Genomic DNA, 20,392 nt, shown 5'->3' on the forward strand with positions numbered 1-20,392 from the left:
ATGAGTTGGAAGCATTCAACAACCTACTCGTTGCGCAATTCGCATTGTGTGATGCCTTGTGACAGAATTCGCGTTGTGCGACGTTTGGTGCTTATTTTACTCTTCTATCACGCTATACTGCATATGCTAATGTGGTTCCTTCCCGACATGGAGCTTGTATAGGACCTTTTTGCAAGGCAGTTTCAAGCACCGGCATGGCTCAGAGGTTTAATACTGGGCTCCAACGCAGAGGGCCCAGGTTCGAACCTCGTTCCATCCTGGAATTTTTTTCTTGTTTCGTTTTTTTCTTATTTCGAGCGATAGTGGTTACGGACACCGGCGGTGGACAACTACGGCGCCAAAAACGGCCGGTGAAATGATCTCATAACAGCTTTCGCTGTAAAATATTCACAGCATATCCATGGGAGAATGATGAAGAGCTTGGGCGAAGCTCCTGAAGCAATCATGGTTACACCGTGAAATCTTCAGTGCTTTCGCCCACCAGTAATCAAAGCGATAGCACAGTACATCATCAAAGACGTGACAAACACTGTGTATATTTATACAAGAAATGTTATTAATCGTGAGTGGTAGCTAGGCGTGGCTTCCGTTCCCCCTTCATTATAACTGCTTTATTGTCGGTGAAATGGTGGATCGGTGATTGGTTGTAGTGGGATGTTTGCAAAGACGAAGTAGTGGGCAGTTTGCAAAGGTGGCTTCCGTTTCCCCTTCATTATAACGGCTTTATGGTCGGTGAAGTAATGGATCGGTGATGGATCGTAGTGGGATGTTTGCAAAGACGAAGTAGTGGGCAGTTTGCAAAGGATCGGTGATGAGTCGTAGTGGGATGTTTGCAAAGACGAAGTAGTGGGCCGTTTGCAAAGGTGGTTACGCCGGACAACGGAGACGTGACAAGGTTAGACTAAGAGGAGCTTCGCCCCTAATAAAATCAGCGTTGTCCGTGAGCGAATATTCGAGATGGATGCAAAAAATTGGCCGCCTATCTGCGTGCTCCGCTGCAAGTGCCGTCTAAAGACGATAGAGGAGGCGCTGCGTGAGATATGGACGCCATCTGGCAATACGTCGGGAAACACGAGCTTGTGCAGAGCGTTTCCTTCCTCCGTGGCAAAGGGCATTCGTCGGCGCGCATAGCATGGCATTTTCAGTGCACCCGCATTTTCAGCGCAGCTCAAGAAACTCTTTAGAATTACGTATCTATGTATTTTCTATTAAAGGAACACACCACCTAATACTTACCTAGTGATGTTGCGTCTCAGATATGCGTAATATTTACTTTTTGATCGACAACGTTCACAAGTATGAAGAGCCGTAGCAGTTCAAGATGGGTGGGCGGTAAGCAAATGGTTCAACTTTGGCCGGGTGGCTGAATCGGGTGACAGACAGACAGACAGACAGACAGACAGACAGACAGACAGACAGACAGACAGACAGACCAAAATTTCTGCGTTTAAGTTCCCCAAGAAAGACAATCGTCTTTAATAAAGAAATAATAAAAATATTGGGTTTGAGCGGGAACCAAACCGCGGACTTCTGCGAGGAAAGCAGGCGTTCTACCGCAGAGGTGTTCTACAGCGGATCTGCTCGTGCTCAAAATTGTTTCGGAAAAAAGAACTATATGAATGTCATGTAGTTCGAGGGGTATCCTTGATGCATGTCATGTTGCGTGACAGAAACTTAGAGTCGCACCAGGCGTCAAAACATGTGAATTGCGCAACAAGTGGAAGGTGTAGAGGCGCACCAATCACAAAGCAACGACCAGGAATGCTTAATCATCATTATCAGCAAAAAACTCCGTGTGCAGGTGCGCGTGCTGTCTTACGGACGTGTAGTAGGTACTTGAGCAATTCGCAAAAGGAAGAATTATGTCGTAGTGGCACTTCGCAAATGCACTTGCAGTATGGGCATTGTAGGATAGTTTGGTAATAATAATAATAATATCTGGGGTTTAACGTCTCCGGAATCCTGGAGATCATCTCCGGAACGCCTGTGCGACTGAAGATCTCAATCAGTGCATCACAAGTCGCCTTAGCTGTCAAAGAGCGCAGTGGGACCACCTCTGGCCACCTCGTGCAAAGGTCCACTAAGCACAGCGCGTACGTATGTCCTCTCGCTGACGGTGTGTCCAGGGGTCCGATTACATCTACATTGACAACTTGGAAAGGGTGTTCTGGTCTTGTGAGCGGAGTTATAGGCACCCTATCCGTGCGACGCCTGTCTGAACGAATTTGACATTCATGGCACGAACGACAATGCTCTGATATCTCCTTCGCCATACCCGGCCAAAAGAAGTTATACTTAATGCGAGCTTTTGTTTTCTTTCGCCCTAGATGCCCCCCACATAGTGACTCATGAGCTAAGTGCATCACCTCAGTGCGCTTATCTTTGGGGACAACCAGCTGACTCACTCGGGTGCCTGCTATTGAGTCGCAGTGGTATAACAGTCCGTCTGAAATGAACATGCCGGATTTCTGGGGTTTAACGTCCCAAAACCACGCTATGATTATGAGAGACGCTGTAATGGAGGGCTCCGGAAATTTCGACCACCTGGGGTTCCTTACCGTGCACCTAAACCTAAGTACACGGGCCTCAAACATTTTCGCCTCCATCGAAAATGCAGCCGCTGCGGCGTAGCATAGTTTGAGATGGCCAATTTACACGCGCAAAGACGTTTCTTTTCTTGCGGCACGGTTGAGGCGGCCGCCGATAAATGAAGCCAGGCTAGTGATTGAGAAAGGCGAAGCTCAAGGGTCCTCCAAGTCTTTTTTTTGTGTATTAATTGGACATCGCCATAATCATAGCGACATTTTGGTGTCGTCATACGCCTATCTCCTCTTTCATTATTTCATAAGCCCTTTCCCCTTCTCAAGTACAGGGTAACTATGGTAACCGTGGGCTTTATTTCCGTGTCGGCTCGTAAAAGCGTGCACCTAAACGAAGTAACTACCTGTAACAAAAACTGAGCTTCACAACAAAACGCTTCCCTGAGAATTTTTCATCGGCTTCATTTCGCAAAGACCAGCAACATCAGATTACGGCCGTCGATCTTGCCACATAAAAGTTTATTTATTTATTTATTTATTTATTTATTTATTTATTTATTTATTTATTTATTTATTTATTTATTTGTGTCGCACGTCGAAGCTTTCATGACGCTTCCGTCAACACAACGAAGGTTCAATTTGCGGCTACTCGTAATTTTCGTTTTAAAAGAAACTATACTCGTGAGCGATAATCAAACTGAGGCTTAAAACAGCAAACAGTTCTGAGCTGTCTGAGCGTAGTGAGCATACTAGTGTTTATAAAAACTTTCCTTCTAGAACACCACTACACCACTACTATTCACCGACCATTGAACAGGCAGAATGAGAAACAAAGGAAGCAGAGCCAGCTGCTGGTGTGTGTGTGTGTGTGTGTGTGTGTGTGTGTGTGTGTACACTATATATATATATATATATATATATATATATATATATATATATATATATATATATATATATATATATATATATATATAGTGTGTGTGTGTGTACGCGCTTTAGAGCGCGCCGAGGACGAAGTGGACGCAAACACCCTGAAATGTATGGATGCCCGCCTGCATTCCGCTTTTATTTCTTCATTACGTTTCATTATCTTTCTTTCTTGTTCAGTGGCAGTCTCGTGTAACGCGCCGAAGCAGCGTTGTTCTCTGAAGCGGAAGCACCTGTAAATAGCTCTCTTTTTCGCACGGGCACAGACAGCGCTGATGAAACAATGTGTGCGCGTATCTCCTCACCATGTATGCCTGCACCTGGGGATGTCAGGGGCCCTGCGTTTCATTATCGGACGCCTGCAAGAAGAAATGTTTCGTCGTATTTTTTCTTTCATTAGAAAGCCTCGAGCGAAGCTCTTTGTTTCCCTAAAGTCATTACGACCTCCTACTGACTTTTTGCTTCGCGCCAAGAAGCAGCTTCGGACACAACCCCGAAAAAAATGAAATTGCCGCTACAATTTCGACTGCTGGTACGAGCTTTTTCGTGCGTGTGTCTGTGCGTGTGTGTCTGTGCGTGTGTGCGCGTGTACGTGCGTGCGTGCGTGCGTGCGTGTCTTTGTGTGTGTGTTTGTGTGTGTGTCTGCCTGTGTGTGTGTGCGCGTGTACGTGCGTGTGTGTGTGTGTGTGTGTGTGTGTGTGTGTGTGTGTGTGTGTGTGTGTGTGTGTGTGTGTGTGTGTGTGTGTGTGTGTGTGTGTGTGTGTGTGTGTGTGTGCGTGCGCGTGCGTACGTGCGTGCGTGCGTGCGTGCGAACTACCTGAGAGAGAGACATCAGGCAGAGATGTCGACATTGTAACGTTGTAACGTGCGACTCTTATTTAAGCACTGTCTTTTCTGCTTACTGATGCGCGCGCGGCGTTGGCTCTTCTTGTAGGAACTACCTGAGAGAGAGAAAGAGAGAGATGGGGAAGGGGGGTGCCTCGCTTCCTCCACGGTTCTCCAGTTGTCGGTGCCACTTGTGTGTTCGTTCGCGGGGTTGTCGCTGCCTGCGGTTTCTCTCTCGGCAGTGAAGAGGTGTCTATTCTGTGGTTCGTTTCGTTCCTTTTTTTTTTTTGCTCCGAACGAAGAAACTGCTGCTGCTGTGGCTTCTCGTCAATGTAAGCGAATTCTGCTCGTTTCAGAGAACGCACGCGGACGTGTTTCGAAGACCAAGCTTGATCATTTTCTCTGGCCGCGCCGCACAACCTCATCGTCTCCTGTTCTGCCACGCTGCACCGTCGGATATTTCGTGTCCGTTTGTGACCGTAACATTTCGGGCTTTGAAGTTGACGGCAGTTACTCTGCGTCATTTTCTGCTGGCCTCTTCTGCTACTCGTCTCCCACTTGTCTCCCACCGGAAATGACTTTTTCGAGCCGCTTTCTGTTTCTGTGTTGAAAGATCCGCTATGCATTTTATATTTTTTCTTCGTTTTGTCGTCAAGGTTGACAACCAAACGTTGGGTGAAGCATGCAGCAATTTAGAGTTCTTAAGCAACTTCTGTGCGGTCGTTCCTCTCAAGACTTGTGAAAGAAACGGAAATGATTCCTTATCCAACAGGCGAATTGAATCATCGAATGAATCGTTAGAAACTTGAGAGTGGAACGCTAATTGTTATTTATTGTGTGTTGGAAAGGATAAGTTGATATAGCAACTCAATTCGTTTAGAAAATCAAAAACGAGAGGGAGGGAGGGAGGGAGGGAGAGAGAGAGAGAAGGAATGCAGGAAAGGCAGGGAGGTAACTAGAGTGTGTCCAGTTTGCTACCCTACACATGGTGAGGGTAATAGGCAGAACACGTTTAAACATGTGAGTGCCAATACTACTTATTTTAGGCATTTTATGCTGAAATAAATAAGCAGCCAAACAAATAAATAAACAGAATGATTATGAATATGCAACTGTGTTTCGCGATTGCTTGGTTGAATGAGCTTCTATGTGAATTATATTGTGAGTTGTACTTGTTTCGGTGCCTGCTATTATTGTTTCGCTTCTTAGATTCTAATTTAGCTGATGTTATAAACAGCGGTGCCTTTCTTCGCGTTCTGTGCGGAGTCATTGATTACGTTAATCTCGAAAGCAGCGCTTACTGGATGTTGAGTCAGCGTTCGTTAAATCCAAAGGCAGTACTTTTTAAACACGAGCCAACAAAGATTTTTATTTTTTGCGAAGCAATTGTTTGGCTGGTCAGGCCATTCGTATTGCTTGTAAAGCTACCGATTTCTTTGTGATAAGGCTCGAAAGGACCGTTCATGTGTAAGGTACATGATATGGCAGTGTTAAAGAGAACGCGCAAGGGTTGTAATTTCATCTCTTACCGGCGTCAGGTCCTTTTTCGTTGTCAATTTTGATTTTGCTGTGGCTCATCACTTTCTGCTCTGCAATTAAATCTACAAACAACGCCCTCCGTGCTGTCCATGACTTCATTATCAGTTGGATTTTAGAGGATGAGACAGTTTGAAGAACAGAGTTCTGTTTAATCCATTCATTCCTTGTGCTGTGCTGAAAGTGTCCTTTAAAACCCACCATTCATGACCGGCCAATCATCGGTGGTCACGTATAGGCGGAGTGCCACTCGGGCCAGTGGCAAAGTTATAACAGCTCTATAGCTTTGTAATATTGTCGTTATATTAATCCGGCAACAAGCGAAGGAAAACTTCGCTTGATAAATATGTCAAACGTATGTGCAATTCATTCCTGGTGTCGGCAGTATTTCTTTAGATATATGAACTTTTATTCCGTTCCATAAGCGCGAAGAGTAAAATGCGTTTGTTGAATCAAGTAAAGATTTATTTGGAAATAGGACGCTATAACCAAGTGCTCTTTTGCAGTCAATAATGAACCTCTGAACATGTTATTTTTCATCAGAGGAGTCCTGCATTTCTTTCAAAAGATATTCGGTTGAAATTTAGCGCTCGTGCCGTTGTGTCTTTTGCTTGCTTCGGTGTCTGCTGACGATGATACCTTTTGATGCATTTAACCAACAGCCCAAAAAAAGCCACTTTGTCAAACCTACATGTGTTGTTTTATGCGATCAAGTTTGTCATATGGTTTAATGTTTAAAAGCTCGTAAAGCTCATGAAGTCTCAACTTGCTCAAATGTGAGTAAGTACCAGTGACGCCTTGAATATAACGCGTGTATATTGTTCAAATTTTACGGCAAGTCCTCGTAAGCGATGAACATGTGCACGACGTTTCCTGTGCATTCCTAACAAACATTTTCTGTGCCGCCGAATTGACGTGCCTGAGTGCGGGGCTACGCTCTCTGAGCGTTTTCTCGTGGCTGCAGCTTGGCTTTGTTGTTCCGCCCAGATGACCAGCAGCGCCGATCACATCGAGGAGGGACCCCGTTCTCCTCCGCTCCTCGGATGATCCGTTTGAAACGGTACTCGACCAATCACTCTGCTGCTGCTGCTGCTGCCTGAGGAGCATGGCTTTCTCGCATTTCTCTCATTTCCGCTTTTCATAAAAACTGCATCTTGCGAAACGCTTACGCATTGTGCTGTTTGCTTGGCTGCTGCTCCTATAGAGTGACTCAATTTGGGCTTCGGGTTTGTTTGAGTTCGCCGAGATTTCGCGATCTTCTATTGTCCTATTTCGATTATAGCCTGAACTGAACACAAACGCACAGGCCATCTGGTGTGAAATTGTCGGAATACGTCTTGCGAGCACAACGCTCGGCTTGCGGACAAGAGCGAAACTGTCGCTTCACTCGACAGGCATTAGGACTTAGTCGATGCGGACGGAATTGCGCAAGGCTTAGAATGGCGTGAGAGTCGAGCGTTGGAGAGCAGGGAAGAATGCTGACAATCAGAAACTGATGATCATCAAAAAACTTGCAGTTCAGAGCGTCCATCTCGCCGATTGTGATTTCGCGGCTGGCGTGAAGCGCTCGATGTTCACGACATTGCACTTCATCCGGCAAAGTATGTCATAAAAACTGCGGGTTAAGTTTATTAAATAGCGTCGCAATAATTTCTTTAAAGCCGCTCGGTGAAAGACGAGTCGTTTATCGGCTTTACTATGCCGAATGTAAGCGTTGTAAACTACGAACACCGTAGCGAAAAGAAAAAAAAAACTGCAGAGAAAGAAGAAAATACAAGCTAACTTAAACTATGATGACGTAATTATGGTTGTTACAAAATCCCACTACAAAAGCACTATATGCTTCGATGCATTCGAGTAACCGAACAAAAAAATTGTCTTGTGAGTTTAGCACGCTGTCTTTAAAGATAGAAGCGAACTTCGACACAGGCAGTTAAGAACAATCGCTCCGTGTATTTTTTGTCCACAAGGACAAATACTGGGACTGAATGGTCCTGATTGATTCAATCGCATTTACATGGGTATGCAAAATAGTGCGCATCGCCACACGGCGCCACTGTTGGCGAGATCGAAACAAGAGAGAGCCGAAGTGCGCACGGCTCGTTATATATACGGTTTTTTTTTTGTTTTTGTTTTTGGCGTCATATATGCGCCGTCCCCCGCGTTGGCGAGGCACGGGTTATTATAGCGACTCATCGTGTTTCGTATTGCCGAGTATCCAGGCCGTCTGAATATATTCATGAGAAAAAAGCACCGCGAACGGACCCACGCATTCGGAGCGGCCCTTGCTGCTTCTCGTGTGACGTCACGCTCGTCAAAGCCGACGTACTTCGTATACGCGATGCTTTGCTATGTGGATGATGGATCTGCTCATTTGCATGCAGGCTGGACTAATCATCTTGCCGGCTCGTTGCTGTACTGGGCGTCGATCGCTCGTAAGACACGCCGAAAGTAGAGAGAAAAACAAAAGAAAGAATAAAACTGAAAAAAAAGGAAAGCACCGTGTTAGTGCGCAAGCGTAACTCTTTCGCTTTATTCTGCTTACAATGACACATTCAGTCTCCTGGACAGGAATCGATTAAGATATGAGAAGCAGAAACGCTTTTTTTATATCTTATGACTTGTTTTTTGTGACGGCTGCATATTAGAGAATGTCCGAGTGTAGCGTATCTAGAATGATCACAAGAAAAGTGACAAGCGTTTCTACGTGGCGAGGAACTCGACCGAACAATGCCAAAATAAAGCAACATTTCAATAGCTGCATGTTACTGGCGCACTGTTTGATCAAGAGCAAGACAGCTTTTCACTTTCAGAGTATTAACTTGACAAGATGACGATGACGTAGCTGCTGTTCGATTGGTTCCTTCCCGTGCTTAGAGTATTCGTGGTGGCAGCGCACAGGATCGCCGTAAAGACACAACGCCCCCCTCCCCGAGAATACATATTCTGGTTCACAAGAAATCGATATTGCGGGTGGGTCTTGATGGCAATTGATAGAAAAAATACACCGCATGCGATAGTGTCCCCGGAATGTGAAGCTAAGCAAGCCTTTATCACAGCGGATTTTCTACGAATCACAGCCGTCAAAACCGGTTATACGCACGCGCTACATTAGTACGATCGTGGTTTAACTGCACGCAATATGCACGTCCAAAAGTACAAGCAGTCATATCAACATACAGGATCGCAGGCAGACTGGCGGTGAAAGAAAGCCGAGAAATGTAAATTATTCAGTACACTTTCCTCGGCGTATTGCTTGTGGAACTATATAAAATAGAAACGCCGTATAATTTTTAACTATCAGACCTCAACTAAGCAGATATCGACGCACCGCGAGGATATACTGTGGTTTACCTGTTTAATTTTTGCTATTTCATGTTTTCGTCGTTCTGCAGGTTTTACTAGATGGAGTATGCGAATACAAAACACGCGCGCATGTTGAAGGCTTAGTAATCACCACACCATGAACTTTTATAGCACACGGAGTGGAACCCCACGACTAGTTCGACAGCATGCTAATTGCATTCTCTGCTTTCACTCCTGTAAACACTTCCGGAAAAGCGTTTCTCTGTTACAGTGCAAGAGGCTTTATGCCAGTCCAATAGCAAGCCGCTGGCTGCCCTGGGGCGAGGAAACGAAAGACGCAGGAAATCGGACGCGTCGATGTACGGCAAGGTTTACATACAGCCTCGGGAATAAAACCGCGCAGTGCGTCGGAAACTGGGGCAAGCAAATCGGTGGATAAATTTGCAAACCTTTGCACGTAAAAAGTGCGATGTCCGCTTAATGCGTTCTCTCTCTGTTCTGTATCTGCCCATTTCGGACGGTGCGACACACGTGCCCCATCAATGAAGCTGTTGCTACAGAAGTCAGATTAATCTGCGAGCCCCGCGAATCAACTAGCTGACTCTCGCACTAGCCTCTACGGTGATGCGCGCTTTTAGTGCGGCCATGTGCGTACTTCGTTAAGCTCACAGCCGCCGGGAGTCTTGTAAATACGGCGCCGAGCCTGCAATCGCCGCTGGACCAATGGTCTCGGAAAGCCGGTCAGCAGCCGCGGCATAAGGCGAGCTCAGGCGGGTTATAACCGCCTCCGCGGCGGACAAACGTCTGCTGTAATCCCGGTTGTGGGTGTCCTCCTAACTTGTATGTACGAGTATAGTACAACACTGCTCGCACCCGGCCCGGCGCGCCAATCACCCTTTTCCTTCAAGGAAGGCGCGGGAGCACGCGCAGTTTAGCCAATTGCGTGCGTGCGTACAGTCCGATCTCCCTTTGCTACAACTATCGTCCGTCTGAGCCACACTTCGCAATCTAGTTCCCGGGGCAAATTTCCGCTGTCGGTCTCTTGCTTCTGCATCTACGGCAGTGGCGGTGGAGCGGGCTGGCGCACCGTTTGCGGCGCCGGCTTCGATTCGTCTTCATTTGTGGCTCATTCACACGGACTGCAGGCAGCGCCGAATTACTGCGCTAGTGCCGCGCTTTCTTGGCACTTTATCGTGGCCGTCGCATGCGGAAACAATGTGACCCGGCCGACCCTGGGCGACGCTGAAATTTGGCCTTCAGTACGAAAAAGAAAAGGCGAAACGAGTTGTTTTTCTTTTTATTAAATGTATGTAAGGAGATGATGGCGTTTCGTAGGAATGGCGCCTATTCTTTTTTCCTCCTGCGTGCAATAAAAGCAGGAACGCTTCGGGAAGCAAAACGTTACAAAGGCACTCAATAGTTCCGGCGAGCAGTTCACACTTTGCGAGTACCTCTGCACAATCTGACATCGAAAGTTAAATCACCCAAGTTCATAAGTCCAACTAATTAAGTCGAATGAAGCCACAGCGGTGAATTAAAAAAAAGAATTCCACAGAAAAAAAAACTATCACAATGTGCTATACACTCAGGCATTGAAGACACAAGAACACAATATAGCGGATATCTGTGGTATCATGGACTGTTTATTAGAAGAGCTGTCGCGCTAACATGGAGGTTTACGCCTAATAAGAGTTAGAACCATAAAATATGGTATTTTCTGTACTATTGCAATATTACCATATGTCTAATAATTTACAGCAATAGTTGTGGTTCGCAATCATAGGCTAGGTGTATTTTAGTCTGAATGTACAGGGACCGTCAAACGTCCCCAGGCCACGCTGCCATAGGAATACATGGGATAGTGGCCTGGGAACTTTTGACGGACTCCGTACATGTATACGTGTTCGTGCGCATATGTGCGCGCTTTTAAGCATGCAGTGTTTTTCGTACCACCGTCACTGGGAACCTCCGTCTGCACGTGGCTGCAGCCGAAAGCGGTCCGTCTCGCTAGCGGGACTTCCATGCGTCCAACTATTTCTTGCCCCAATCATTGTGCTGAAGTACGCCTGTAAATAGCCGTTACATTCACGAACGCCTTCCTGTTTTCGGTATTCCTTTCTGCCCTTCATGCACGTGCATGGCCTCTGAGATCCGCACTTTCGCCACTTATCAGGCGCGCCGCATGTGCGCGACTGATGGCGCTTCTGCTTGCTTGCATGTATATACGCTTGTGATATATTCCGGCCAGGACTCTTATTAAAAAAAAACAAAAACAAGAAAAGTCTTACGCTATAGTGTAATAGAGAGGAAAAAAAGAACTACTTTTGGCAGCATGTTACACTCTCTATGTTGCACACTGTAACACTTGAAGGCGATCAACAGCCCGCGCTGCACACTTGGTAATGCATTAATACAATCGGGACCATGGCACAATTTATCTTCCGAAGTCAACCGGCCAATCGGAAGCAACACATGCGAATGAATACTTACCAACTTCGCACTTACGAACAAAAAGCTTTGTGAATTTGGCTCCTGGGCTCAAATCTCAAGGCTTCTTGTTCGTACAGTGGTGTTATGACCGGGCAGCGGCCTTCGATAATAGTGTGCTCGCTGCCTCTATCGGGCGGCCTCTGTTCTGACGAACTTCACCAGCGTAAGAACGTTTTGTGAATCCGGCCCCAGAATCTTCATCGCTTGCTGGGGGCTTGCTGGGGAAGCTTTTGTGAAGTCGGCCCCTTGTCTGTATGTCAGCATGCTTCAAGTGGACTGCATGAAATACGGTGCGCAGAAATACGCGAACAGAATCTCATTAAGAAATCAATTCACAGCAACATTCCGAATAATTGTCACTTACGCATCCGCCGCTGCCACGTTTACTAACTACTTTCAATACCCATAATTACCTAAAGCGGTGGTTAGTTTCACCAACTAAGGAAGTCGTGCATCAAGCTGTCGAGACTGGAACGCGTGCCGCTGAGGCGATGTGTACTGCTTAGATGCCCTCGTTATTTATAATTCGCGGCTGTTTACATTCGGCCTCTTTTCTAGGGTTCTGTAAACAGGCCTTGTCTACTTGTTAGTTTCAGTAGCAGAGCACACCAGTACGCTCGACAGATTTACAACTTCTTATCTGGCCCCTACTGTCTACATCGCCGCCAGAAGACCACGATACGAGTCACTGGATGACATTAATTTAAATCAAATACTTCCAAAACTTACTGAAAAGCCGGCGACTTTTGGTTTTTTTTCTTCTTTTTTTTTTAATTTAAGATACTGCTAGCCCCAAGATAGGCCCCATAGCTGCGTTATTCTCCCGGAAGTATTCTATGTAGATTATTCTAGGGATGGATTTCGGCGCCGCCACATTGGGCTGTTAACGTTGCCACCTTGTATCTTTAACAACTAAACGAACTGTACCGCGGTAGACGCATAAGCATGAAAACGTTTGGGTTGGGGCATTCGACGTTTCGTGCGTGACCTTATTAATCCGCGTGGCGATACGTCAAAAATAAGAAAACATTCGTTCAACAGCCCAAGGTGGCAGCGCCCATGTCTTACGTAATATCGTCTATACGTGCAGCTCCGGTAGGCTCGCATGGAAAAAAGTAAAAACTCCAAGTACCACGTGTCTGCTCTTTGCAACTCGCAGCGAACATACGAAATTGCAACATTACTATGCTCCGAGGTTCATTACAAGAGTGCTCCCGCAAAACATATGGAAAATTAACGAGGCTCCCATTTTTCGACGCGCCGTCTTTAATATATTAGAGTGATGAGACTTCCGTTCTTTCATCACAGTGAGTTGGGTGATTCTCGGAATTTCCCTTTGAAAATCATACGTCTTTTCTTCCAGGAGATAATCTGTGAGAGTATATAAAAAGCACCGTAAAATCAAAGGACGCAGCGAGCGCGTATAGCTTGAGAAATGATATCCTTTCAATTATTTTGCTTATTCATTACGGGTGGCGTCGTCCCTCTCCATGTTTATATTTATTTGCGCTTTTGTAGACGTCGAAAGCCGCAGCGGGAGATATGTAGTAATTCAGTATTAGCACAAATATTCAACGTAAGAAGGAGCGACCTCCACACCGGCTCAAAAATCAGACATTCCTGTGCTCTTAAAGCGCCAAGAGGTTTGGATTAGTGACGACTGAACTGATTCGCTTAACCAAAACAACTATTTCAATTAAGAGTCATACCAAGGTTTCATTGTTTTTGAAAACACAATATGCATTTATTCTCGAACGTGTTTAAAAAGATTTCCAATAAAACTGTAAACAATATGCAATTAAGCACTCGATTCAGAATAGATGATGATATTGTTGAATTTTCTCAGTGTTTTTGAAACATTGGCTGCCACGTCGTATCTTCCTTTTTTAACTTTAGTTTTAATTTCAATTTTATTATTATTTATTTCTTATTTTTTTATGGTTTCTATTTTTTCGTTTACTTCTATTGCTTCTCTTGTCGCTTATTCTGCTAAAAAAATTATGAGATGCCGCATGCATGTCACAAAGCGTGGTTGGAAAACGAAGCGTTGATCCCTGTGAAGGTGAATAAATATTTGCCCCCTGTGATTTCCTTTATTTTATCTATAGCGTTAAAGAGCTCGTTTCGCAGAAATTCCTGCGTTGATGTCGGCGTCGGCGTCGTTGGCTGTGAGCGAAAAATCATTTTGTCCGTGACCAAAAAATCAAGAAAGATGCAAATAAAATAAATAATAAAAACATTCAGTTCGAGTGAGAATCGAACCCAGGCCTTTTGCGGGGTAAGCGGGTGTTCTACCACAGAGCCACGCCTTTGCTTGAAGCTGGTTCGGAAAAAAAAAATTCTACATGAATGTCAGGTAGTAGGAGGATCGAGTCTCCTTAACGCATCATGGTAATATTGCGTGGCAGAAGCGTAGAACCGCGCTACGCGTCGAAACACGTGAATTGAGCAACGAGCGGGTGTTTTAAAGGCCCATCTATTACGAAGCGCTCAGCCATATTTAGTCATCATCATCATCATCAGCAAAGGCATCAACAAAGTAGAGTGCACTAGAACAGGGGAGTGCCCGGAACGAGCTTCGAAAAGTGAAGCCCAATCAGGGTCAATCCGCTTGCAGCGCTGCGATCGGTAGTCTGCAATGTGTCGTCGTTTAAGAATTGCGTGCGGCTCCGCCGAAGTGGCGCAGGGGTAGAATGCCCACTTCCCACTCGAAAGGCCCGGGTTCGAATCGCAGCTGCAGATGGTGGGTTTTTATTCTTAGTGTCACCTTTTGTAGCTGTATTGGTTTTTCTCTGTTTCTTAAAACTAGCTTAGGTTGCTACGTGTTGGTTCAAAAAGTAAACCGTCCTCCAAGTTTTTAAAGGTTAAACAAAAAGTCAACGTATTTACAGTTAGTGCAGTGGATGCTTAACTTCGGCAGCCACGAGTTGAAGCTGCATAGAAAGCTGCGGCCCAATTCCCGAAGCATTCACTTCGTATGCGTTCTTCGCCATTGGCCAGATGGCTTCGTTGACGATATTCCAAGCATCAGGATTGGCTGAAATTCTCTCTTACGAACAATTCTCGCGTCAGACGTAAGTTCGAAGAGTGTGCCTTTGTAACCAATGTTGCGCAATGGTGAAGCCTTATACGTGTATACATAAAGACTGTATGTTGTGATGAGTTGAAGATGAGGCTCCGTGCTGTTTCTCGTCCGACATATCTTACGTTGTTTGTCTTCCAAAATGCACCAACTATGCACAGTTGCCTTCGTTAACCATTCTGCATCATTGCTCCTTTTTCACATTCTGCGTTCGCGAGAGCCCCGTATCCTTCACGGAGGAACAGTACTGCTTCCAGCTTAACCTCATAACTAACCATTCGTTACAACAAGCCAAAGCAACCAAGGTTCTATGATTTGGTAATGCTAGAATGCGATGAGACTTCGGCTTAGCAAGTCTGTTTTTACTTCGGGCTTCCGATGCAGTGGATTATCGTCCTCATTTCAAGCGCCAGCGTATGTAAAGAGCTGGCTCTACTGCAGTTTGCTTTCTTTCACTTCGTCCTCAGGAAATCTACATATCAGCTTCGTCCGTTCGCCAAGCCACGTACGCGTTTTATTTTCCCACTGAAGCCGGTACGCGGCAGGTTGCGCTCTTCCCACTTGCCTCTCTCGTAGCGCTGCCGATGTGAATAATCCTTTCGCATTCCGCTTGTGCTTCTCTTATTGCTCCACTGCTCTGAAAGCGCCTGCGCTATATCATATTTATTTTACCTTTCTGCTCCTCACCGGCCATTTGTCACGGCAGTGAAGCTACATTCCAAAAAACATACAGATAGCTATGGAATGCTAAAATAATAAAAAAAAAGAATGATACGCGAGTCCGTGCATCAGCCTAAGTGGACCTTCGCACTCGGAATTCTGTCGGTGCCGCCGCCACTCTTCGCCGTACCGCGATGGAAAACAAACGCGAGCAAAGGCTTCACACTCGCCGCGGCGCACTTGCATGACAAAGGAGACCAGCTCGTAGACGGCGGCGCGCAGCAGTTAAATATGCATGACTTGCCAGAATAGGCGTCCAAGTGTGGTACGCACTAGCGCAGAGAAGCAGCACTGAGCCGAGGGTGCAAACACTCTTTGTCACTATCGCGCCGATAGAGACCCGAAAATTGCCGGAGCAAAAGGAACAATTTCCGTACCAATGGCTTTCGCGTTTACGCGCCCATCGACCGCGTTGAAGTTTGCGAACAAAGGTGCGTTGCCGCAGAGACTTGCCGTACCGCGTAGACAGGAGGCGTGGCAGTTTTTCGCCATGTCTTTGTACGCATCACTCAGAAGAGTGAACCTGTCATCTTGAACTATATAAACTGTAGAAGAGTATAAAAGTACTGCTGTTCACCTTCCGAAATGAAAAAAAAATTCGCTTCTGCATTTATTTCGGCACCTGTATACTGATTTCATAGAGTTTCTTACAATAATACCTAGAGGGGAATCTGGCGCTAGTGTCTACGCGGGCTCCTTCAGCGGCGCTTCAACCACCATGGGAATGATGGGAAGTACAGGCTTCAGATTTGCTTCGGATGGATTAGGTTCTTGAGATCCGCGACGCTTGTTTGCCGAGTGTAAAACAAAACGATATGAAGCCATTTTCCATTAGAAATAGCTTCAAATAGCTTCATTCATTTGTACGTAAAACTTAGTGCAAGAAGTTTGCTTGACCGTGAGATGGAACTGAAACCTGGACAAATTCAACCACAAGGGTATGCATTGCTCTGCAATTGCGTTCCAGATTTGGCATCACAATATAATGAATTATTTTCTTTACAATACTTAAAACAAACGCGCTTGCCTTTCCCTCTAAAGTACGCATTATCTATTTATGGAAATAACAGTAGCATATATTGAGTGAGGAACACTAAACGTATCATCTGCTGCGATGCCAGATGCGTCTGTCCAAGCGGCCTGCCCCCAACGCATCTCTCGTTTTGCTGTGAAGTCGATCCAGAGGACCGTGACGGTGCGTCTACTTAGCTTCGCCGTCGTTTTGCAGTCGATTTGAAAGAGATTTGACAAATAGCGCTTATCACAAAACGTGAACTCTATGCAATTTCCTGCACTGGCATGGGACGCTACATATATTCGCAGCGGTGAGTGCACGATGCTTTGCTGAAGCTTTCAAGTACAACCTGTAAAGCTGCAACGTGGCAGCAAACCAAGAAACCTAGCGGTCTTCAGCCTCTTTGAACAACAAAGGCAGTGCTTGAGTGCGTTGCAACACACCCCACTGCCCACGCCTTGCAAAGAACGAAACTGAAACTGTAGAAAAAGATCCGTAGGCAGTTTGCTAGCTAACGAAATCCAATCCGAAGACTGTACTTCCCATCATACCCATGGTGGTTGAACGATCGCAGCGCCAGTTTCCTCTCTAGGTTATTGTATGAAACTCTATGACTGATTTGGCGCAATGTTGTTGAATAGCCTGGGAACTTTAATAACTCGTCATTTGAACTCGTCATTTAACTCGTCATGTGAACGCTAAGTGAAATTGTTTTCAGTGTAGCGGCACTTCGTTTTGTGGCCGCACCACGGCCAAAGAAGCGTGCATGGCGCGCAGGCCTCGCAGTGATCGTGCCACCGCTACAGCGCCGTGCCAACAGGGAGGATAACATGATGGGTGGCCGCGCAGCAAACAGGTGAATTTTACAAGGTCTGGGCTCGAGCTAGTTGGTACTCCACGATCAACACTTGTTGCGCAAAATTTCTTAGACAACGGACGAAACAGACACGGACGGGCGCAATACGTCCGTGTCTGTTTCGTCCGTTGTCTAAGAAATTTTGCGCAAGAAGTGTTGATGTCGACGACGGGTGAAGGCACGCTTTCGGCCGTCGTGTCCACAATATGCAAGCGAATTTCTGTTTGTAGCCTCACATGCCTCTGCTCGAATGGAAATCCGTCTAGCCGTGGCTCTTCGCACAGAGTAGTACGCGTGCCACGGCCATCAAATGCGCTATGCGACGAGGCGCGACATTGCTTAAATCGTGTTTTACAGTGAAAGCTATGAGGAGGTCACAACGGCAGCCGATCTTGGCGCCATAGTTGTCCGCCGCCGCCGCCGCCGTCGGCGTCTGTAACCACTATCGCGCGAAATACGAAAAAATTAAATGCGATAATTTTTTTTAGGATCGGATGGGATTTGAACCCGGGCCCTCTGCTTGGCAGTCGAGTATTCTACCACAGAGCCACGGTGGTGCTTGAAACTCTTTCGCAAAAATACTCTATACAAGCGTTATGTCTGGCAAGTAATCGAGTTAACATATGTGAAATAGCGTCGTAGAAGAGTAAAATAACTACCGGGCGTCACACAATGCGAATTGCGCAACGAGTCGGTCATTGAATTCTTCCAAACCATTACAAAGGGCTCAGTCATAATTCTTCATCGTCATCAGCCACATCACAAAGTGCACATAGTGCCTTACAGATGTGTAGCGGGCACCACTGTACTCCGCAGAATGGCGAAAAATGGCATAATGGGTGCTTCCCTACTTTATTAAAATTGCGATGATTTATGGCGTATAGTGGGCACTTTGCATGTTTACTTGTATTAGTTGCCCCGGCGAGTTTACAACCGCTCTTCCAGCTTTTGCTGGCACTGTGCTGCGTGTTCCGCGCAGGCCTGGCGATTTTTTTAGAAACCTGGGCACGTATTATTGTAAAATCTCCTTTTAACTAGTCCAGAGAGCCCACGATGCGGCTGTCAGGCTTAGCCTGCCCATCTCAACGTGAGGGAGCCCAGTGCGCGCTAGTCGCGTCTCTCGGGACTATTAATAAAATTTGACCAACCAGCCAACCAACCCTGATGCTTGAATGCCAGTAACGAGGCCAGCCAACCGATGGTAAAAAACACGAACAAAAAAGCTTTGTGAATTCGTCCCACGACTTTGTATGTACCGAAGTCACAATGATCTTGAGAGACCCGTGCAAACGTTATCGGCCGTCAGTGCAGCTCAGATGATTACTGGGTCGCTTACCAAATACGCCAGCACGCTGATTTTAAATCTACTCGGCATATTATGATGCTTTTTTATTTCTATATGAAAAAATATGGGAAGATAGGCTACGTTAGAGCCGGCTATGTTTTTGCTTCGAAAAATAAACGCATAAGTAAACATAAACGTGAAACGTGCACAAAAACAAACACAACCTCTTCCATGGCCAGCAAGAACGACATTTCAATTTTGGAAGGGCTTACGTGCGCTTTTCGCCCCACAAATGATGTGCTGAAAAGATAGTGTACCCTCGTGCAGCATGGGGTAATGTCACAAGTTTAGCACAACACGGGACTGAACTCGTTGTTATATAAAGGCGTGGCGTTGACTATCATATAGTCGCGTCAGTGTTGCTTTTGCCATATGATGTAACTAAGCTATGTCATTATCATGACGCTGACCCCTAGCTGTCCCGCCCTACAGTGTTACATAGCCTTTCTTCGCACCTACAGATCTCTTTACCAGTAATTTTTGTCGACCTCCACAAATTGTTACCCTTATCCCCTGCTATGGTGCAGAGTATAGGTCTTCCTGCCTGTTGGGTCTCTGCGTGCAAATTATACGGGAATACCTTGGCGATCCGACAATACTTTGGCGAGAAGGCAGTCTCTTGAGAAAGACGGGCACGGTGAAATTGAAAGTTCTACGGCACCGCTGTTAATTCTTCGGGAAATTGTCACCGAAAGTTTACACAACTTTTTGTTCGTTTCTTTTCCTTTCAATCTGCGACTTCGTGTCATGAAAACTGTTTTTAACCGTAAACGGAAAATCATATCCGAGTGTGCGTGTCAACTTCACGGTTATTAATATTTATGCAGTAAGAAAGGTATAGGACGGCCAGATACGACTGGCAATGTGTGGAATATTTTGCTCTCGCTGGGTACGCTCAGTACCTCTTGGCAGATGTGTTGTTTGACCCTTCTAGGCCTTTCAATAGATATTTTTGTCGCGTCGTTCACGTTAAGTGTTTTCTTTCCCGCAGAGCATGGTGCTCCGGGGCGCGCCTGGAAGCGGCGAGTGTCCCGAGCCGTGCGACCCCGGATGCAGATGACCAGCGCGGCAGCTCGGCCCGGCAGGACGCCATGGCCGTCAAGTGGGAGAAGCTCTCTCCGGCCGAGTTCCAGCAGCTGCAGGACTACGTCCAGTGTGAGTATACAACTGGCCACATTGCTTACCTTGCAAGTGCATGTTTCGTTGCTGCTTGTGCAATCATCTGACGAGGTAAACAAAAATTACCCCAGTTACACCCAGTGCGAAATCTGCAAAAACAGCGGAGTTGCGGTCGTCTTGTGTTTCCATTGCGATTTTCTGTGTGATTTTCTGTGATTTTTCTTTCGTGATTTTGTGTGGCTGTCTGTGATTACGTTATTTGCAGAGGAGAGGTGCACGGGAAAGGGTGTGTGGCAAAAAACCTGCTGCAGTGACTTAAGGCTCTATTCACGCTCGAGCCTCCCGTCCCCGTTTCCCTGTGCGGCTGCCGCTTCGCCCGCCACCGAGGCAGTTACGCGATCTAATGAGTGTATCTTACTACTTACCGGAGCGTGACGTGTGACGCGGACGCTCATCTGTCATCAGGCCCAGCCCTAGAGGACCTCAGCTGTTAAAACACTGAGCAAGCGCCTTTGAAATCTTAGGTAAAATTTAAGTAAATCGATCAATGAAAATGGGTGGCTGAACTTCGTTTGGAATCACGTGAAGAAAGCGCATTTGTTATTAGAATTCATATTCGAGCCAAGTCGGC

At 46.2% G+C, this 20,392-nt stretch overlaps 1 protein-coding gene across 2 annotated transcripts in view; it reads left to right on the top strand.

The window, feature by feature from the left end:
- The window catches only part of LOC119393244 (diacylglycerol kinase beta), a 405,235-nt gene that overhangs the window by 269,193 nt on the left and 115,650 nt on the right, over positions 1–20,392 (top strand). Inside the window, exons 5-6 of one of the 2 annotated variants that reach the window (XM_037660161.2) lie at positions 6,816–6,888; positions 19,634–19,797. In XM_037660161.2, coding sequence (XP_037516089.1) covers positions 6,872–6,888; positions 19,634–19,797 — 181 coding nt within the window. In that variant the 5' untranslated portion in view covers positions 6,816–6,871. The remainder of the gene's footprint in view (positions 1–6,815; positions 6,889–19,633; positions 19,798–20,392) is intronic. The other variant, XM_037660163.2, reaches the window with a different exon arrangement.

This window comes from Rhipicephalus sanguineus, chromosome 5 (genome assembly GCF_013339695.2).
Source record: "Rhipicephalus sanguineus isolate Rsan-2018 chromosome 5, BIME_Rsan_1.4, whole genome shotgun sequence".
NCBI lineage: Eukaryota > Metazoa > Arthropoda > Arachnida > Ixodida > Ixodidae > Rhipicephalus > Rhipicephalus sanguineus.